General features: G+C 41.3%; 1 protein-coding gene across 2 annotated transcripts in view; it reads left to right on the forward strand.

Moving 5' to 3' along the window:
• The first annotated feature begins 3,847 nt into the window (after positions 1 to 3,847).
• Positions 3,848 to 21,651, forward strand: part of TPH2 (tryptophan hydroxylase 2) — a 103,580-nt gene continuing 85,776 nt past the window's right edge. Inside the window, exons 1-5 of one of the 2 annotated variants that reach the window (XM_032593750.1) lie at positions 3,848 to 3,953; positions 6,485 to 6,654; positions 9,190 to 9,373; positions 9,484 to 9,584; positions 14,532 to 14,599. In XM_032593750.1, the coding sequence (XP_032449641.1) occupies positions 3,848 to 3,953; positions 6,485 to 6,654; positions 9,190 to 9,373; positions 9,484 to 9,584; positions 14,532 to 14,599 (629 nt within the window). The remainder of the gene's footprint in view (positions 3,954 to 6,484; positions 6,655 to 9,189; positions 9,374 to 9,483; positions 9,585 to 14,531; positions 14,600 to 21,651) is intronic. The other variant, XM_030321662.1, reaches the window with a different exon arrangement.

Genomic DNA, 21,651 nt, shown 5'->3' on the forward strand with positions numbered 1-21,651 from the left:
TAAATTCCACATGAGTGAAATCATATGATATTTATCTTTCTCTGGCTGACTTATTTCGTTTAGTGTAATACACTCTAGTTCCATCCACATTATTGCAAATGGCAAGGTTTCATTCTTTTTGATCACCAAGTAATATTCCATTGTATATACATACCACATTTTCTTTATCCATTCATCAGTAGGTGGATATTTGGTCTCTTTCCATAATTTGGCTATTGTCAATAGTGCTGCTATAAATATTGGGGTGCATGTGCCCCTTCAAATCAGCATTTTTGTATCTTTTGGGTAAACACCTAGTGGTGCAATTCCTGGGCCATAGAGTAGTTCTATTTTTAATTTTTTGAGGAACCTCCCTACTGTTTTCCAGAGCGGTTGCACCAGTTTGCATTCCCACCAGCAGTGCAAAAGAGATCCTCTTTCTCCGCACCCTCACCAACATCTGTTGTTGCCTGAGTTAAGTTTAGCCATTCTGACTGGTGTGAGGTGGTATCTCATTGTGAATAGCTTACTTTCTATCTCCTATTCCATTCTGATTAACAAACACAAACACTTTTTTTGAAGCTTTTAAAATTTTATTTTTAAATTAGCATATAGTAAAATCAACTTGTGCAGTTTGAATTTTGACATGGAGAGATTAGTGTAGCCAACACCGTAATGAGGATATAAAATATTCCCCCTCAAACTCCCTCTTGCTATCCCTTTGGAGTCACACCCTCCCCCACCCATAAACTCTGGCAACCACTGATCAGTTCTCCCCCACTACAGTTTTATCTTTTTATGAACGTCATATAAATATACACAGTCTTTCAAGCCTGACTTCTTCCACTTGGCATAATGCCCTTCAGATTCATTCAGTTTGTGTATATTAATAGTTACGTTCCTTTTTTATTGCTAACAAGTATTCCATTTTATGAATGTCCCACAGTTTATGTATCCATTCACCCACCAAAGGACATTTGGGCTGTTTTCAGAACCTCTGTAAAGGTTTTTGTTTGAATACAAGCTTTAATTTCTCTAGCGTAGACACCCAGAACATACTCACTTTTAAATATTCAGCCCAACTTGTACCCCAATGTTTATAGTAGCACTCTCAACAATAGCCAAATTGTGGAAAAAGCCTAAATGTCCATCAGCTGATGAATGGATAAAGAAATTGTGGTTTATATACACAATGGAGTACTATGTGGCAATGAGAAAGAATGAAATATGGCCCTTTGTAGCAACGTGGATGGAACTGGAGAGTGTGATGCTAAGTGAAATAAGCCATTCAGAGAAAGACAGATACCATATGGTTTCAGTCTTATGTGGATCCTGAGAAACTTAACAGAAACCCATGGGGGAGGGGAAGGAAAAAGAAAAAAAGAGGTTAGAGTGGGAGAGAGCCAAAGCATAAGAGACTCTTAAAAACTGAGAACAAACTGAGGGTTGATGGGGGGTGGGAGGGAGGGTAGGGTAGGTGATGGGCATTGAAGAGGGCATCTTTTGGGTGTTGTATGGAAACCAATTTGCCAATAACTTTCATATATTAAAAATAAAATAAATAAATAAATAAATAAATAAATAAATAAATATTCAGCTCAGGCAGTGCCTCCTAGGCGCCTCTTCCAACTCTCCTAAGGTAGCATTGAGCACCCTGTCTCTTGTGCTCCTAATGTCTTCTGTTCATAAGTCAATATATTTGTTTCACTTATTTATTTTCATGTGTGCTTCTTGCAGCTCATGTGTGATTTGCTTGAGGGTAGGGACTGTATCTCATTCATCTTTGCATCGCCAGAACTCAGTTTCAATGCCTAACAGAAAGTGTCTGCGTAATGAAGTTTTGTTGAATTACACATCATCCCAAACCCTGTTCTAGCTGAAATTATGTATGTGTGGTCTCTTGAGCCTACTTAGGTTTCCTCGTGTGGAATACCTAAGAGGCTATATAATGTAAGAGCATGGATTTTGGAGGCAGACTGCCTGAATTTAAATCCTGCCTCAGCCATTCTTTAATTGTATGAACCTTTTTTTTTTTTTAATTTTTTTTTCAACGTTTATTTATTTTTTTTGGGACAGAGAGAGACAGAGCATGAACGGGGGAGGGGCAGAGAGAGAGGGAGACACAGAATCGGAAACAGGCTCCAGGCTCCGAGCCATCAGCCCAGAGCCCGACGCCGGGCTCGAACTCACCGACCGCGAGATCGTGACCTGGCTGAAGTCGGACGCTTAACCGGCTGCGCCACCCAGGCGCCCCTAATTGTATGAACCTTTTGGCAAGTTACCTAAATTCTCTGTGCCTCAGTTTCTGCCTATATAAAATGGAAATAATAGTTACTGCCTTGCTAGTGTTGTTGTGATGATCAAACATGTTTTTACCTAAAAAAATTCTTGGAATAGAAATTGGAAAATGCTAAGCACTCACTAATATTAGCTATTGTTATTATTACTTCAATCAATGTATTTTATATTTTTAATAGTAAGAAGTAGCATGATTTTACTGAAATGTTTTAGGACAGTGTTGGAAAATCTTAAAATCCTATATTCTAAACCTCAATGAATGTATTTAAACTTCATCTTACTGGGGCTGCCTGGTTGGTTCAGTCCATAGAGCATATGACTCTTGCTCTCGGAGTTGTAAGTACATGTTGAGTGTAGAGATTATTTAAAAATAAAATCTTAAAAAAATACACTTCATCTTCCTATAAGTTTGTGAGAGCTGATTTTTGGAGGAAATCCATGCCAAATAATATTTCCAAAATTAGGTCAAATAATAATTATGTTCCATGAAGATTCCAGAAACAATTAATATCCAGTTAATACTAGTTCATCCATTTCTGTTTTGAAAATTTTTCATCTTGTTTTCTGTACAGAGAAGCAGCACCAGCCCCAGGTTTTGTTTAGTTTTGCAGTCAAATAAGCGTATCTGGTGAAGAGTCTTCCAGCCTTTAGGAGATTGATAATATTTTCCTGTGACATGGTGATTATCACTTACTAAAGTTTGAATAGTAAGTACTTCAATTGATCTATACATTTCAAATTGTTGGATTTGATCTAGTTACAAGTGGAGAGGAAAAATTCAGAAACCGTCAATAGCATCAAAGGAATGACTGATATATAGGCATTTATTTTCCTTTTCCTTCTCACAAAGTGGAGAAGATTCTAGGGTTAGTGTCTCAACCACATATGTGGCTAAATCAAAGCCTTACATATCCTTTACAATACAATTGCCTGAATATCACCACACAGCGGCATCGTAGGATTGGGAAGCAGTGCCTTTTATGAAAGCCATCACACACATACAGTTGTAACACATCAGATCAGAAAACAACACAAAATAAAATGGCTTAAGGATTCAGCAGTGCTGATCTTTCTAAAAAAATTTTTTTTTTCCTTTTGGAAAGAAAGCCCAAAGCCTTTGAACTCATAGTCACCTAAAGTCTGAGGTTAGCTTGCCAGTAGCAGGTTTGAGAGATGAGAGCTAACCTCAGGGAACAGATGTTTTCTTTTACAAATAACATCCCCATTATGTATTGTTCTCCACCACCCACACCCAAACGACTGTTCGACCTATGAAACAAACCACGACAGGAGCACAGATAACCCCAGCCTTCAGGTCTGTAATCTGATCGTGGCCATCGGCAGCCAGAAATGAGTTTCTTTCTAATCAGCCTTCCATCAGTCCCCAGTCACTCATATAAAGGAGCCTGGGGAGGGGACGATTCTCATTGCTCTTTCGTCAGCACCAGGGTTGTGGACAGAGCCTGGAGCAGCCGTCTATCTTACTCCCCTTCCGCTCTGTCTCCTCCAGCGCTGCTAACTGCCCCTCTAGTCCCCCCTGCTGCAGAGAAAGAAAATTACATCGGGATCCATGCAGCCGGCAATGATGATGTTTTCCAGTAAATACTGGGCAAGGAGAGGGTTTTCTCTGGATTCAGCAGTGCCTGAAGAGCATCAGATACTTGGCAGCTTAACAGTGAGTACTGAGTAGCTGGCACTCTAGAGGAGTGTTTTCTAAGGTAGCCATCATTTTATCCTTGCCACAGGGACACCTGATATAGACCAAGCACACACGCCTCAACTTGTTCCTCTATCATCTGTATACCCTGCTTCCCTGCTGTCTGCCTTCAGTCTTTCTTCTCTCTCCATAAAGTGGGTATATTGATCGCTATGTTCTCAACTTCCTTTCCTCAAAGTTTATAAGTAGAAAGTAGAGAAGTTCCTGAACATCAGGAACAATAGGTTGTAGGAACCAATGTCTTATATCTACAACTAAACAGAGTGTGTAGAATTTTGAAAGGCCATTTATTATGAGTAGGAACAGAGAGAAGAAATTAAATAGATTTCTGTGATTCCCGCAAGATTATTGTGTCTCCTATACCTCTAACCATCTACAAAGCTTGTTTTTTTTTTAAACACAGAAGTAATGTTTTCTATTCTTGCCTATAGGTGCTGATTATTGGAATAAAAGAAAGTCTGGTTCCTTTCAAAAGTTTTCCTGCTTTCCTCATTACCCCATTCCCCCCCCCCATTTTAATTGATGGAGTAATGAAAGCAATATACCACTTGCTTCAGTATTTAAGATAGTTTTTGTATTGAAATACTAACAGAATAAAAAAGGAAACATTTTGTGGGATTTTAGATCCTGATTTGAGGTAATAGTCATGCGATTTAATAAAAAAGACAATGAACAGAAAAATCTATTCAGATTCCTAGTGATTTGAAATATTAAATACTATTTCATTATTATAACCTCAGAGTTCATCAAACCAATTACAATTCAGTCTGTGTCATAGAAAGTTCTGTTCTAACGTTGTAGCTCCAAACATGTGCCAGAAGGTTGTATTGTACAGTGCATTATTAGTGGTAAAAGTGTTGAAAAGTAATCGGGGTAAGTTTTATAGAACTATTTAAATCAATTTGCAGAAAGGAGACCAAACATGTAAATAGATTTTTTAACATCTAAATATCATGAATATTTGGATGAGATATTACACTGAGGAATTTTGAAGTCATAATGAACTGCTAGAAGGAAAACAAAGAACTCAGAGTTATGGTTAATGTATGACCCTTTTGTATAAAAAATTCTACTTAAATAGATAAGATCTGTGTGTTATGTGGTGAGGATAAGGCAGATGTTGTGTGAGAGTGCTGTGGCATTTGAGCCTTTAATGACTAAACATACTGTCAAATGCCAATGTCTGCATGAACTTTTTCTCTTTCAAGTCATATAATAAAATATTCATTTCCATGATATAAAAATCTGGTGAGTGAGGCAATGTGAAAATGTGAAACATGTAAAAATAAAGCTGGTAGGGAAATCAGAGGAAGAGAGTGACAAGTCCCTGTTCACTGGGTACATATCCAATGTACTTTTCTCAGTTACGTGAGAAACTCAGTTTCATGAGCCTGGTCTGATTGTACCAACTTACTACTTTCCAGGGAGAAACATCTCTGTTTGCTCAAGTCTTCGTTTGCGTATAAAGAACACAAAAAAGTACAACCTAACTTCACTTTGTCTTTTACGTGAAAGTTCCCAGCTTTTTTATTCTGTATTTCTGACAATGTGATCCATCCAAGTTCTGAAATCTGCCATTTTTTGTCTTTAACCAATAGGGCTAATAGTCATCACTTAGTCCTGTATTACAATATCTTGAATGGCTAATGAAGTATTAATCATGTTCAGTTTCTCAGATTTTACTCTTTGCTTCTAATGATTAGCTAGTTTTCCTTCCTTCCTTCCTTCCTTCCTTCCTTCCTTCCTTCCTTCCCTCCTTTCTCTCTTTGTCTCTTTCTTTTTCCCTTCCTTCCTCCCTTTCCCTTTTTTCTTTTATTTGTGGCTGGATTGTAACAGCCACTTTTCAGATATTATCGCTAACACAGATGGCCTTAATTGAATATGCTCCTCTGTGTTGAACTTGTGCAGATATAGATTCACACTGACAATGTGGATCTAATTGCAGAAAGTAAGGTTATCAATTTCAGTGCATGTCCTGACATATTTCAGAATGAAATGGGTAGTTTATTTTGAAGATTTAATTGAAACTAAAATTATTGTTGTGAAAAATGTTTGGTCTTAATTTTTGTTTTATTTACTAATTACTATAGTTTCCATATTATGCAAGTAGGCTAACAGACCAAATTTCATGCTGTAAAATAAACCTAGAAAGAAAAGCAGGAATTATTTATATATGAGAAATTATGACGGTCAGATTTTTGTTACTATTAAATAAAGTGAACCAAATCTGACCCCCCTGGATCAGATTTCAACCACTGAGGGGTATCTTAGAGCACTTGGAAAATAGTGTCCCAGAATACATTGGATCAGTATTTATGATCAAAAGTTATGAGTTCTGTGGTAGCTTCTCTTTGAGTGTATAGGATTGCTGAAGTTTCTGGCATATGAATGGAATATCTGACAAAAACTCTAGTTAGGGGAACTCTGGAATCCTAATCAATATTTGTGTGTGTGTATGTGTATGTGTATGTGTATGTGTATGTGTGTGTATTTCTACCTTCTTGAAGTTAAATAAAGCTAACTCTGGCAAAAATGATGATAAAAAAAGCAGCAAGGGGAACAGCAAAAGTGAAACTGGTCCCGAAAGTGGCAAGACGGCTGTTGTCTTCTCGTTGAAAAATGAAGTTGGAGGATTGGTAAAAGCGTTGAAACTCTTTCAGGTAAATGTAAAACATCATTACATAACTTTAAAAGTGATCATGTGCCCCATTACACACCTGTCCTCTGCTGTGAAACATCACTGAATCCATTTCAAAGAAACCAAATTTCATGAAGCTTTACAAGGGAAGTGTGTCTGTCAAACAATGAAATGAGCAGATTTGCGTCAGCTATGTTTTATTAATTCTGAGTTAGCCTCTTAGAAATTCCTCAGACTATAGTCAGATAAGAAAGTCAGTAATTAAAAATGGGAGTCTCACACCTGAGAAAGCAAATGCAAGAGGAGCCAACAGGCTATCTTTAAATATCAAGAGCCTGCAGCCTTATTTGATTTGTTAACATTTGAGTTGTGTGCATGTTCTATGAGCACATTTATTGCCTAAAATGAGATACATAAGGAGAGGCATTTGCTAGTTTCCTATGCCTCATTGTTTCATGAATTTAACATCTTTTGGAAAGACGAGTCAATCTCCCCATATATAAGCTAGGGCTAGCTCTATTTTATAGAAATGTAGTAGCTTTTTTTCCAGGTCCAATTTGGTGGCTTGAACCCCCAAGAAAGAGCCTGGTTGAGGGGGAGGTTAGAAAAGCCCAGAAACACTGTTGCCCTCTGGAAACCTGATGGCTACCTTACTCTTCAGCAAGCATTGTCCCTTACAAATGCATCTGGTTTGGGGGCACTGGCTGCTGATTTGGGCTGCAAGATAGGGAGCCCAGCTCTATATGGTGCCTAAGGGCCCGTCGGTGCAGTGGAAAGGTGATTGGAATTGCAGTCAGAGAATTCCGACTTGTGTTCTCCTGGTTTGGCTAATCACTAGCTGCTTCCTAGCTTCAAGTTCTTCATTTGTAAAGTAGCGGTAATCATTCCTACCAAACAAGGTTGTTGTGATACACTAATATGAGTGAAAGGGCTTTGTCGAAGTGTACAGATAGGACGCCTTTATTGTAAGGTCTCTTTGATGACCATAGAGGGGGAATTAGCAGCCTCATTTGGCAAATATTTCCTTGTTCTTTCTTGACCTGGAAGAAAGGATCAGGCACCATTAACAGTGGTAATGGAAATCTGGGGAAATATTTCGCACATAATTGTATCATCCAGGGCCGTCGCCATTCAGTGCCCAAAGGCAGGCCAGACTCCCTGGAGAAGGAGTTAGCAGCCCAGAGTTTTCACTAGGCCATCAGCTAGTCATGGGGTCAGAGCTAAACCATTTAACCCATCCAAACCCCAGTTCCCTTGTCTAAAAATACCTACTCTGCTTCAACCAATGGACATTAAGAGCCCAAAGTGACACAGCATGTGTGTGAAGACTCTTGACCTTAATATTAGTCTTACCTTTATTATCAGCCGATTTAGAAAATGTGGTGTTATTGTAAAGGTTAATAAAAACAGAAATAGAGTATCTAGTTTCCTGGTCACAGGACTACTTTCTTTATACAGGGGAGGATCTGTTTGATTCGATCTTACTCTGTACTGGAAACCACCTATCCTGCTCCCGTGCTGAAAATTCTGAGACCATCCAGGATTGTATGAGGAAATGTGAATTGATAATTGCAATATACCATCTGGTGTGATGGGGAGGTTTTGGCTTATGTAAGGGCAGGGTAGGGCGGAGAGGAGAACTTAGTCTTCAGTTAACTCAGGGGAAGGGTGGACTGCATCGCTGGGCAAATTTCAACCTGATAAATAAAGTACTAAATTGCTGCCCTCCCTTGAACACCTTATTGTAAGGAGAACTTTACCCCTGAAATCCGTCACAGGGTGAGGTTTGCAATGATGTATCCTTGCATGAACCTAGTCTGGAGGTTGCTGAAACAGAATAGTTGATAAATGGTCCCATTTAGGTGTGTTTTTTGGTTGTTGTTTTGTTTTTGTTTTTGTTTTTGCCTGTAGAGATACTTTCTTGGCTGCTTTTCTTCCTTTTCTTTTTCTACAATGTGGGTTGCACTTTGGCTTGTGTCTCCCAACTATCAGTCGTTTTCATACCACCTGCCCAATGTCTGCCTCATTTGCCTGCCATTTGTACCATGTACTTATTTTTTCAAAGATTATTGTGTTTTAAACTTTAACTTGTGAGGAAAACTTATACTGTTATAAAATCAGGGATTCGAGATTAGTTATGGTGATTTTTTTTGAAACATATGAAAATAAAAATATAAATTTGGGGATCATATGATGATATAAACTAATTTCCCCCCTCCAAATAGCCATGTACAACCCCCAGCAGGATGTGCGCTGTTCAAGAAAATAATGATATTCATAATTATAATACATTTTATAGGGCCCTGTGTATGCTCTTTTATGCCCTCTTTTTTTAAAAAATAAGACAGGAAAAACTATATACAGTGTTTATTTCCATTAACAGAGGTAGTGGTTGGAAACATTTCCATGTTTTAGTCAACCAAAGAGCAAGGAGATGGTCTTTTCCTCCTCTGTGGGCACTTAGCACCTGTTCTTAAGAGTTGAATAAGAACAGCCTGTGGCGTCCCTTTTATTGTGCCCTGAAGGTAATTTAGAGATGTTGCTTACATTTCCACAGGAGAAACATGTCAACATGGTTCATATCGAGTCCAGGAAATCCCGGAGAAGAAGTTCAGAGGTTGAAATCTTCGTGGACTGTGAGTGTGGCAAAACGGAATTTAACGAGCTCATCCAGTTGCTGAAATTTCAAAGTACAATTGTAACGCTGAATCCGCCGGAGAACATTTGGACAGAGGAGGAAGGCAAGGCCAGCTTCTCCTTGTCGGGTGATTTAGCAATCTGAGAAATGTTGCAAAGAGGAAAATACAATCTGTGAGCTAATATTTTTGAACTCGCACTGTGTTTCCAACAGAGCTAGAGGATGTGCCCTGGTTCCCCCGGAAGATCTCTGAGTTAGACAAATGCTCTCACAGAGTTCTCATGTATGGTTCTGAGCTTGACGCCGATCACCCAGTAAGTGTCCAGTAAGATCCATTCCATGCAGGCTCTTCCAGCTGCACGCGTGTGCCAGCTAGTGTGCCATGTTGTGTGCTGTGACGCTTTATTGTAGAGCAATTTATTATGTATTCCCCATCACGCAGAGCAGACTTTCAAATGATAAAGCTTCCCTGTACATATGCGGTGGCTGGAAGCAGATTAGAAGGATGGCATTTCCACATAACATTTGTTCTTAAAAGGATTGGAGAGAGGAGGAGATTCAAAACCTTGGAGAATATTTCTGTAGTATTAGACAGCCTGAGATATACTTGCAGATGGTGACCCTTGGAAAAACGATGAACTGAAATTGATCACCCCTCTGAGAAATGAGGGAGGACTAGGCATTATGGGGCTCAGTGAGAGAATAAAATTCTCCTCGCTATTTTCCTTGACTGGAGGTAGTTAGGAGCAGAGTAATGTGGTGGGCTTCAGTCTCAATGGAAGGGCAGAGGGTTTTAGAATGAGGTTGTGATGGAAAACACATCTCTTCCCACATCTACTCTGAATCTATTTACCACTATCTCTCGTCTATTCCAATAAAAATGGCCACCTGTAAAGAAATATGATACGTAGGTAAGCATTTCCCATTATTTCCTACCTCCCCCTTTACATCAGTTTTTATTTAACACAAGAGACCTGGAACTTCTTTATGGTCAGAATGAAGTATAGTTAATAGTCTGGGAGAAGTAAGCAATGTACTCATTTGTTACAAGCACTTTTTTCCTGGTGTCCCTTGTCGAAAAATGGGCAGATAAAAGAGTGAAACCCAAGCAGATCAGTCATGTTTATGGAAGGGCTTTGCAGTCTGAGGGTAATGGTGTACAGTTATTCCTTTATTTTAAATGGAAGAAATCTAGAAATGTGACAGTGTGACTATACTCTATGCAGTGGTTTACCAAGTGTGGTCCCAGGATCGGCCCCATCAACATTACCTGGGGGTTTGTTATAACAAGCCCACATCTAAGTTTGAGAACCACTGCTTTAGAGGAAACTATGACAACTTCAATAAACAAGGAAATTTTCAATCGAATTAGTCATTTCATGCAATATACCAATTCAAACCAATTCATAATATACCATTCAAGTAATGGTCAAACAGACCTAATTCAATTGCATTGTTTTCAAGAGGCTGAATTTATCCAAAGATGTGGTGTGTTAACATTTGCCAGTCTAAAATTTCAGAATAATTCACAGTAACTCATGAATGATGCTCCCAAATGTTAGAAAAACACTCAAAAGTGCCTTTAATAATCATCCATTTGTTATCTTCCCCTTTCCCACTTCTAGAAGAGTCAGAATTAGCACAGACGCCAGATTTAAGAGTTTAGCAGTAATGGGACTTTCCGGATACCAGCTGTTAACTTGCAAGATGACCTTGGGCGAGTCCCTCTATTTTTGCACCTCAAATTCTTTATGTAAAAAGTGGAAATAAAATTCTTATTGACCTCCAAGGGGCGTTTGAAAAGCCTACTTAATAAAACAACTGGAAAGCATTTTGGCAAGAGTAAATGCTTAATCCCAGGGATGGAAATGCTGTGTCATTCAGATCAGTGCCTGGATAGTAAATGAATTTTTGCTAACCTCGTATTTCCAAATGTTCCCCTTCGTCTAGTTTTTAAATTACTTGACCTGGAGAAAGGGGGTCAGCTTTGTTAGTGGAGCAACCACAGGAACCACTGACCTTGCTTTGAAAAAAAAAAATTTATTCCGATACTCAGTGTGAATTTTTCTGTGTTTAATTCTGTTCTGTTATTCCTAATTACACCTACTTTATGATACCTTCTCTTATTTTCTGTGCAGCCAGTTGAAATAATTGCAAGTACTTAGCAATCTACTATCTCACTCGTCATTTTTTTTTAATCACATGTATTCCTTTTATAAGCACGCCAAATGTTCGTTATGCGAAGTCTGGTATTGGTAAATTGGTGTTTTTCGTAGGTTATTATTTGATGAGCACGGAGAACGTTGTCTAAGGACTTTGGGTGCTTGGGAATAATCTCAGTTTCAAGACAGGGATTATCGTTTTAGGATGGCACTCTTGCTCTTGGTTGGCTCGGAAGGAGCTGGGATGGGAGAGTCAGGTTGCTGAGGCTACCTAGAAAGGGTTAAATATCTATCTAGGTCAGTGTCTCTCAAACTTTAATGGACAATCACCTGGAGGGTCTTTTCAAAGTGCAGATGGGAGTTCTGGGATTCTACGTGTCTGGTGAGGTCCCAGCTGAGGCTTTCACTGGGGGTCTGCTACACTTTCAGTAGCAAGGATCTGGACTGGGAGGGTCTCTCAAAGTGTGATTCTTGGCCCACCCATAAAGTGCTTATTAAAAATACAATTCCTTGGAGCTCAGCCCCCTGAATCAGAGCTTTCAAGAGGGACCCTAGAATCTGCATTTGAGAAGATTTGCAGGAGATCCTGATGAGCTCTAGTGTTTTGAGAACGAATGTTCTAGCTCAACAATTGTCAGCCTTAGCTTTCCATTCAAATAATCTGTGGAGAATTAAAAACACTACTGAGGCCAGTCTCACCTCAGAGTGCTGAAATCAGAACCTCTGGGAATGCATCTAGGTTTGGAGTATTATTTATTTATTTTTCTTTTAAATGTTTATTTATTTTGAGAGAGAGACAGAGAGACAGAAAGACAGAGAATGCATGCATGAGCAGGGGAGGGACAGAAGGAGAGAGGGAGACAGAGAATCCCAAGCAGGCTCCCGGCTGAGCATGGAGCCCAAGGTGGGGTTTGATCTCACCAACCATGAGATCATAACCTGAGGTGAAATCAAGAGTCAGATGCTTAACTGACAGAGCCACCGGGCGCCCTGGAGTATTATTTAAAGCTCCCCAGGGGATTCTAATATTTCACCAGCATTGAACGATTTGGGATAGCTGCTTGAGTGCCAACGCACACTTGGCTGAGCTCTTTAGGGTACTGGCTGGGTCTTTAGTTCTCCTTGATTTAAATGGAGAGAGGAAGGATGGGTATGCGACAGATATTCACTGGGGACTAGGGTTGCCAGCTTTAACAAATAAATGTACAGGATGCCCAGTTAAATTTGAATTTCAGGTAAATGAGGAATAATTTCCTGGTATGAGTATGCTCCAAATATTACAAGGGCGCCCTCTGTTATATCTGGTAACTTCTCCCTGCCTTCAGTCCAGAATAGATGGCCAAGGAATTCTTTGTCCCTGTAATCACTGGTGTAGCTGGGGTCTCTTTTATTTTGCTAGTCCACAGCTCCAGCCTAGAAGCTCTGGATCACCACTGGTGTTTGCGTAACCACTGCCATCCGAGGCTAATGAGGCACGATGAGTAAATCACTCTCTTGCATGCCTGGGAAAAGGTGCGGGTGTTTGCCAAGGAGAGGCAGTTGAGAATCTTTGGGAAGCCCAGCAGACAACGATGCTTGCAGGATGGTGTCTGGTTTGGCAGGAGCTGGGGAACAGGTGCTGTGCTTTTCACATGACTCTTTTCCCTTTGTCAGGCCTTCTTTCCTCTTGAGTAATAAAGGTGCTTGGAACTCGTCAGTTTTAGCATCCTGGGCTGCTTGGTATCACTAGGGAGTTGAAACTTATACTTTCTTGTTGAAAGCAGGAGAGCCATTTTCAGGTCACAGGCGCATTTGTGAATGTGGTAGCTACGGTCACGTCATTTTGCGTGTGCACATTATAAGTTTTCATAAGCCTGCCTGTGAATACTGGTTTGAAAATTCCCAATTCATAGCAGAAGAAAGACGGCACCAGCTTCTCTGGTGCGGGTACTTCATTTCTGCAGCGTGTTTGGGTGATCTCAGATACTCTCTCTGTCTCCCGCTATTAGGAGTGCTCTTCTGAGAGAAAGGCTGTTGGCAGTGGAAGTTCTTTACCTCAGCCCAGCAGACAGTCCTGAAGGCCAGTTCTCCTCCAACCATACAAGAGAACAGAATGATTTTCTCTGAGTTTGAGGTTCCTCTGACCAGCCCACCTTTGCAGAAACATGCTAGCCACAGCAGGGGTAGTCTAGGCCTTTGTGGGCCTGTCCCAGCTCTCCCCTCAGAGCCAGGGATCCCAGCGGCCCGTCTTGCCTGGCCTCCATTCTCAGAGTGGTCACTGCTTCCTGGCTACCTTTTAAGGTTGCAGGGGTTGCAGACGTAAGAAGTTAAATTGAAACAACTCCTTCTGGGTTTCCAGCGGTTTGAAGAAACAACCCCAGAAAGAATTGATTGAAAGTACCTGAAGGAAAGGAGAATGGAAAGTCTGTTGACAAGAGGAGAGATTCTTGAGTAAACCAGGAGGTTCCTCTCAGTAGTAGTCCGCCTGACAGAACAGTGGCAGACAGGATGTTTAATTTCCCAGGTGCATGATGATGAATAAGAGTCTCGCAGTTGCTAACGACTAAAGAGCATCACGGGAAGTCACCGTGGAATGGAACTAACTTGCTATGCTGTGCATGAATCCCTTATGATCGATTTTGCATTGTGTGGCTATCCTCCTAAGAAAACAGCAAAACCTCTTTAATTCATGCTAATTTGGGGATTCCGTGATTATTCTGAATGACAGGATTTTTAATAAATGTGCATTTATTGGTTATTTACACAAAATTACATTTAGGTTAACTTACTGAGTCACCATGTTAGAGGGACCTGTTTTAATGAACAGGGTAAGATTGACTTGTGATTAACATCAATTGCATGTAAATGATACTTGAACACCAAAGGGTGTCATTCACTTTAGCCTGAAATCCCGCGCATCCCAAATTAGTACAACCCAAATTTAATGAGGTTTTACTGTAAGCACAATTCGCTTCTGCCTGTGTCATCAAGATGGTCATCCAAGGATCGGATTTACATTTGAATTGAACACTCAAGAAACACCCCAGTGATTTTCTTTTAGGCCTTCTGCAGCTACTTTTTGGTACTTTGTTAAATAACTTAATCTCTTTTCTGTTTAAGGGATTTAAGGACAATGTCTATCGACAGAGAAGAAAGTATTTTGTGGATGTGGCCATGGGTTATAAATAGTAAGTACCTGTGTAACTCTTTTCTGTGACTTGTTGCTGGCGAATTAGGGAAAACACACATTGTGCTAAATAGACCTGTCTTGTCTTCACTTTACCTTTTGCAGAAGGCAGGCACGAGCCATTTTAAATACTCACCAACTTTGTAGGGTTTCAATGCCAACACTGATGTTTGACATGCAGGTATAATTGTAAAATAATGAGTCCTGCAGGTCACAGGCCAAGTGCTACATTTTCACCATTGTCTTTGCTGCTCTACCAAGACAAGGTGCCGTTTTTATATACTCTGTAGGGTCTAGAAAATGTGTTTAAACATTTTTTTTAATGTGTATTTTTGAGAGACAGAGACAGAGCGTGAATGGGAGGGGGCAGACAGAGAGGGAGACACAGAACTGGAAGCAGGCTCCAGGCTCTGAGCTGTCAGCACAGAGCCCCACGAGGGGCTTGAACCTACGAGCCGTGAGATCACGACCTGAGTTGAACTTGGACACTTAACCGACTGAGCCACCCGGGCACACCCGGAAAATGTGTTTTAATTTTACTTTTGATTTGACTTGTCAGTAATCTCCTTCAATGTTCAGTTTCCCCAGTGAAAGTAGAAGATTCAGCAGGATTGGTACAAGGGTTCATGTAAGCGGCGTTAATAAAAAATACATGTGTTTGCTTTACATGGAAAGGGAAATTCGCTATAAATTGGAGGGCTTATGGAAGACTTTCTTACCTAATCCCAGATCAGGGTGGGGATAAAGTTGGAGAACCTCAGGATTGGGGTTAGGACCATGCATAATGCATGGTGCTAAGTAGCAGTGACAGGATGTTTGAGACCAGTAATGATGTCATGTGTTGACTGCAGGCCGTGTGTAGGAAAATGGAGTGGATGTTAGGATATTCTGCTCACATTAATAAAGCTCGTGGACCATCACACTGCTGCCTTTCCTTTGTCTGGTGTGTGATCGGCTACATGAACCTTGTCTTCAGAACAAAATGTAAATCCATACCCGATAGGAGAGATTCTTTCTTATTTTACTTGTGAGTAGTTGAGAAGCTTGACTGTCCTGTGGGGCAAATTTTCCTTGGTGAGAATTTCAGACATTTTGTGTGTTTTAGAGAGTATCAGTGTTTGCTTTATCCTTTTCCTTTTTTTTTTTTTTTTCGTTAAGGAATATAACACACAGGGGCTTAAAGCAAAGTCAAACAAAGGACCCCACATCACACCCGTGATTGGATCAGTTGTTGGCTCATGTATAACTTCCTTTGTTGCTTTAGTGCTCTTCCCTTCCTCCTCCCAAGACCCAGACACCTTTTGTTCTTTCTCCACCATGTTTATGATCCTAAAAACCAGAACCACTTGGCACATGCTTTTCCACATGTGTCTCCTCCATTTTTTAAAATGTTAATTTATTTATTTTGAGAGAGAGAGTGAGTGGGAGAGAGGGAAAGAGAGAGAATCCCAAGCAGCCTCCTCACTCAGTGCGGAGCCTGATGTGGGACTTAATCCCACCACCCTAGGATCATGACCTGAGCTGGAATCAAGAGTCAGAGGCTTAACTGACTGAGCCACCCAAATGCCCTTGTCTACTTCATTTTTATTTCCTTTGTTCCAAGCAGCTTTTAAAAAATTTTTTTAAATTTATTTTATTTTTGAGAGAGAGAGGAAGAGAGAGAGAGAGAGTAAGGGAGGGACAGAGATAGAAGGGGAGAGAGAATCCTAAGCAGGCTTCACACTGTCAGTATAGATCCTGATGTGTGGTTCTATCTCATGAACCCTGAGAGAGATCCTGACCTGAACCCAAATCAAAAGTCAAGACACTTAACCAACTGAGACACCCAGGTCCCCCCTGCCCCACCTCTCAAGCAGTTTCTTGACCGCCTTTAGCTTCATGTGACTTTCTACCCCCTCACAATGTCAGCATACATAAGGCTTGTCCTGGCCCAAGCCCGACCTCCTGCCCCATTTTTACCCTCAGCACCATCACTCACTAGCCCCATCTCCCATTGTTTCCCAGTCAAATTGCTAAGAGGGGACTCTGATGGGCTGAGCTCACTTTTTCACATTAGGGTCTGACGAGTGATTGTGAGACTTAAGATTTGCTCCTCTTGTTTCACAGATTGTCCCCAGGGGAACCATGTCATACATGGATCCTCAGAAGGGGGGGTGGGTGGGTGGGTGGGACAGGTCATTAGGGCATGAACTCCCCAGGACATGATAAAAGCTCAGTGCTTGGCAGAGCCTTTTTTAAAAGACAAAACAGATGGATAAGTATGTATTTTATGCATAGATGATATATGTATTATATATGTGAAAATATATGTATGTACATATATGTATATATGTGTGTGTGTATATATATGTATATGTATATATAAGGGGTTTTATTAGCATAGTGATCAAGGATCTATCTCAAATGTTACTAATTTCTTCTTGGTAGATTCCAGAAACTGGACAAAGCAAGCTGATATTGTGGTGACACTAATAGAATTGGTATATATGAGTCAAACACTTTCAAAGAGCATTGATAATGGGGAGTGTTTGTGTTTTAAGGAAAATATATTGAGATGGAGAGAAGAGGCAAAGAACATGTAGTGAAAATGATGGAGGGTGAGGTTCTCAAAGCACTAACAAGAGTTTACATTTGCCACCTTCCCTTAGCTGAAGAGTAAAATTGAGTTGCCATGTCTATGGAAAACAAAAGTAAAAATTGGTGGTTGGAAATGGTGGACGTTTTTTTTTCCTGCAAAAAGCTTATTGTTTCCATTTGGTCCACTACTCAGGAGAAGGCTCCAGGGTGGTTAAAAAGCTGCCTAGTGCCTGCAGGGAGGGACTCAGGCAGAAGCCTTGGCACCAGGGGATGCTAGAAGGGCCTCTCAAAGAATGAGGTTTTGGAAGAGATACCTATGTGGCCCAGCCTGGGGGGCCGCCAGCCTGTGGAGTTAGCCAGGTGGTTGCCATCTTCTTGCTGAGTTTCACCTGCTCATCTAGGGAGTGGTTCTCTAGGAAGTCACAGAGCTGGGGGTCTGTGTTGGCAGAACCTGGGCATGAGATCCAGAGGGCCTGTTTCAGGTTCTTCTCCAGAACCATGGCGGCTTCCATGGCACCCAGGGTTTAACCCACTCACCCTGGGATGGCTTCTGTGTGTCCTGGAAGAGGGCCAGGCTGCTGTGTTGTTTTGCATCTTCAAGAGGTGCTGGGCATCCTCATGCTTCTCCTTGGCCAACTTGGGGAAGAAGTGTTCTGTGCCTTTCAGAGCCACACGAGCATGGTGGAAATAGAAGCCCAGAGAGAGGTAGGTGCAGGAGGCCAGCAGATGCATGCCAACCAGGCTGTTGATGGTGGCCTCCTCCTCGGTGGAATAATTCTGACCAAATTGGGAGCTCAGCATTGGTGGGCGATAAACAGTCTATGCTCAAAAGATGGTGTGGGCTGGTTCCAGAGGCAGAGGGTGGCTGAGAAGATGATTCCAAAGGTTATGTATGAACGGAAAAGAGGTTGGAGGGTGGTGGGAGCCTGGGTCTGTTCCATTCAAACGCTGTTGCAACAGGACACAGACTTGCAAGACCCGCAGCTGGAAATGGTAGAGATTCTACACAGAGAAGGCTCTGGATGGAGCTGAAACATTCCAAGATCTGGCCCCTGTTTGCAGGGCTAGGGGGTGCTTAGTTTCAAGGGCCCTGATGTTCAAGAGGCTGAGGTTGGCAGGAAACCGCCAATTCATCGTTATACAGGGAGAAACTACTCTCATATGACTCACAAAACTCCCTGTTGTCATGACCCCAGAGAGGCTAAATGCTAACCTGAATGTTATTTGGTGGATATAGAGTCAAACCAAACGGTGTTTAAGAGAGTCTGGAATCCAGGGGCATTATAAGCCTCTCCCGGGACAGTGCTGAGTCCAGATTGACTACCTCTAACAACAAAGAGATTAAAAACAACAAAATGATTAGAGCACTGGAGCCAGACAGTCTGGGGTTCAAGTCCTGACTCCACTGCTTCCTGGCTGGGTAATCAACCTCACTGTGCCTGTTTCATCATCTAGAAAGTGAGTCTCCAAATACGACCCATCTCCCAGGGTTGTAGTAAGGATTACCGAAGAGAAGGCACGTGTTGTGTTTAGCACAGGCCCTGGCACACGATTTGTGATCATGTGTCACTTATTATCATATCATATGTCACTTATTATTACGTCTTCCCACTTCCCTTTTGTCACAGCCTGTCTTCAGTTTCCAGTTGAACTATTATTGTTTAGCTCTTTAGGTATGTTAACACCATGCTGCCACCTTAACAAATACTGTAGCTCGAATGTCGCAAGAAGTAATCCTTAGATGAAAACGACTTCAGTTCCCCATTTAAAGACTGTTGCCTATACCAAAGCTTTCTGGGCAAAGCGACATCCTTCTTTAGGGAAAGATTTCATAGAAAGCAATCATAGTCCCATTTGTGTGTGTGGGAAGCTGCCACAATACAGATACAGATCGTCAGTTGCCTTGGTGCTTCTTGTAAGTTGCCAGAGTGAGGAAGATGCCTATCAGGAGAGGTTAGATCTGGAAAGCACAAACCCAGGACCTGTGGAAAGTAGAGAGAAAAGAATCATTCCTTAATGCCTTTTATGTCATTGCTGCTGTGGCTTCTCTGAATATGAGTTTGAGGATAGCTAAGGGCTAGCTATTTGTGTGTGTGTGTGTGTGTGTGTGTGTTTATATATGTGTGTATGTGCGAGCGTGCACACAAGCCCATGGAGTGCTGGGGCTCAAGCTCGGGTTCTGGTGCGTGTGGGTGTGGGGCACAGGTGCTAACGAATCCCAGGTGGGCCTGGCCCATTGTCTCCAGTTTGCCATGAAGTAAGTTAGGTTTCCTTTCAGTTTACAAAAAATAAAGATGCAATTTCTAATCGAAATAGGCATTTTTCTAGTGCTGATGGCTTTCTGAGAGCAAAGGAAAAAGATGTCAACACAATAATAACTTAAAATAAGCTCCTTAGAGTGGCTTCTGGCAGCATGCTACAATCTGATTTTCCAATCCGAAGCTTGGAACCTCCAGTCTGAGAAGCAGATTACTTAAAATTGACGTGGTCCTGAAAAATCCAGCATGAGATGTCCCAGCAAATTAGTCTGGTGATAAAATTAGGGGCCGTTCTGACAGGTGGAGAGCAATTCAATTCCCCTTAATAATTAGTTAAGGCTTTCTGGATCCTGAGCAGGCAAATATATGGTGAGAGATACAGACAGAGATGGAGTACCGATGGTTGGGGTTGTTGTAGGGATTGGCATGATGTAGTGTGAGGTGCTGAGGGTTTAGGGAGGGAAGAGAACTGAAATGCAGAATAATAGATATTGAAACCAGGGCCAAGAAGCCCTCCGGGGGATTCGTGTTGAATACTGTATTTTCTGTGATAGTCTTGAAAGGATAAAGCAGGGGGAAAGAATCAACACAAGCAGAGAAAATGAAAAAATTCCAGTCTATGATGAAAAAACAGCAGGCTCAAAGTGTGCATTACCATGAACCCGAAAGAGGAGAGGGAGCAGGGAAGGTGTCGGCATGCTGAGAACCGTCGATGGGTGCCACTCAGGCGAGTCTCTGATTGACAGCGCTGCTGAGAAACATGATTGATTACCCAGAGGTCCACCACTGCCTGCAGACATGCCTGAGCCATGTGGCCACGAGTGTCGGGAAGGCCTAATTGCCTCACCAATAATAGCAGAGGAAAACATTCATTAGTGCAAATACTCCTCCATAGAAGACCTGAGAATGAACGCCCTGGATTGAGAGGGCACTGTTTCTAAAATCCTGTGCGAGAGAATGCGAATCACCCCCTGTTCTCCCCAACCCAAATAGAAGAAATTCCTGGATAAACAGAAAAAGAAGTAGCCCTCGATTAGATGGTGCGATGTGCGTGCAGACAGTTCAGAGAAAATGGAAGTGCGTGGGGGGCAGATGGCATGTGGAGGAAGAGAAAATTATGACTGTGATATGGTAGCTGTTAGGTTTGTCCGAAACTATCCAGCTTTCTGTCATTGGCTCTTTCATATTTTAACCTTGGCATTAGCTTTGCTGCATTTCTGTAGCTTTCACAATTGCTAGGTTATTGGGGAAGAAGAATCAGCAATACATTTTTTTTCAATTGACTAGAAATAAACGCATTTTTCTTTGAGGGCTATTATAACGATTATTCCTCAACAGCATGCGTGCATATTTAATTATATTTTTGGTGTGTGTGTGGGGGTGGGAGTTATGTCAATCCATCTTACTCTCTTGGAAAGAGGCCCCGAGCTCTGACTTTAATTATGCCACTCTTGTTTGCTTAAATTGATTTTGAATATTATTGTGATTGTGTTTTGTTATGGATGTACTTTCTTCTGGTTGAAATTAAGGGAGTACATGTACCTTCCGTCCTTCTCAAGGGGCTACGTCCTCTTTTATTTATTATTTATTTATTTTTAGTCCATGGAAACTGAAATGTAAATAGGTAAATGCAATGTCAGAGGGTAAGGTAAACAAGGGAGATTCAAAATGGTCAGAATTTGCTTCAAGTTGGAAAATTCCCTGACCTGCCAAGAAAACTCATTTGACTTCAGATGGTGTCAGGGAACCACTTCAGTCCATCTCGCAGCCTTAGTTTTCTCCTCTGTGAGTTGGGGATAATAATATCTCTTCTGCCTTCCTCCTGGGAGTATTTTGAGGATTCAATGAAATCAATGGAACATTGCCATACAGTGTACTTTATTCTTATCTCTCTCAAAACAATAATCAAAGAGTCTACACCAAAAGCCTGGAGTTTACTCAGACTCCTGGCCCACTTGGAGGACCTTGGTTGCTTTCTCTGGTTTTTCTTTCAACATGGGAGGCAGTGTGTGGTGTGCTTAAGAGTGCAGAAGCCTGGGGTGAATTCCGGCTTTAAACACTTGCCAGCTGAGTGACTCCTACAAATGATTTGTCTTTTATGCCTCAGTTTCCATATCTGGGATACGGGGGGTAACTTTACTACTGCTTTTTAGGATCGTTAAAAGGATTAAGTGAGCTAATATATTAACAGTACTTAGAACACCGTATAGGAAATGCT

Source organism: Lynx canadensis, chromosome B4, assembly GCF_007474595.2.
Source record: "Lynx canadensis isolate LIC74 chromosome B4, mLynCan4.pri.v2, whole genome shotgun sequence".
Classification (NCBI taxonomy): Eukaryota; Metazoa; Chordata; class Mammalia; order Carnivora; family Felidae; genus Lynx; species Lynx canadensis.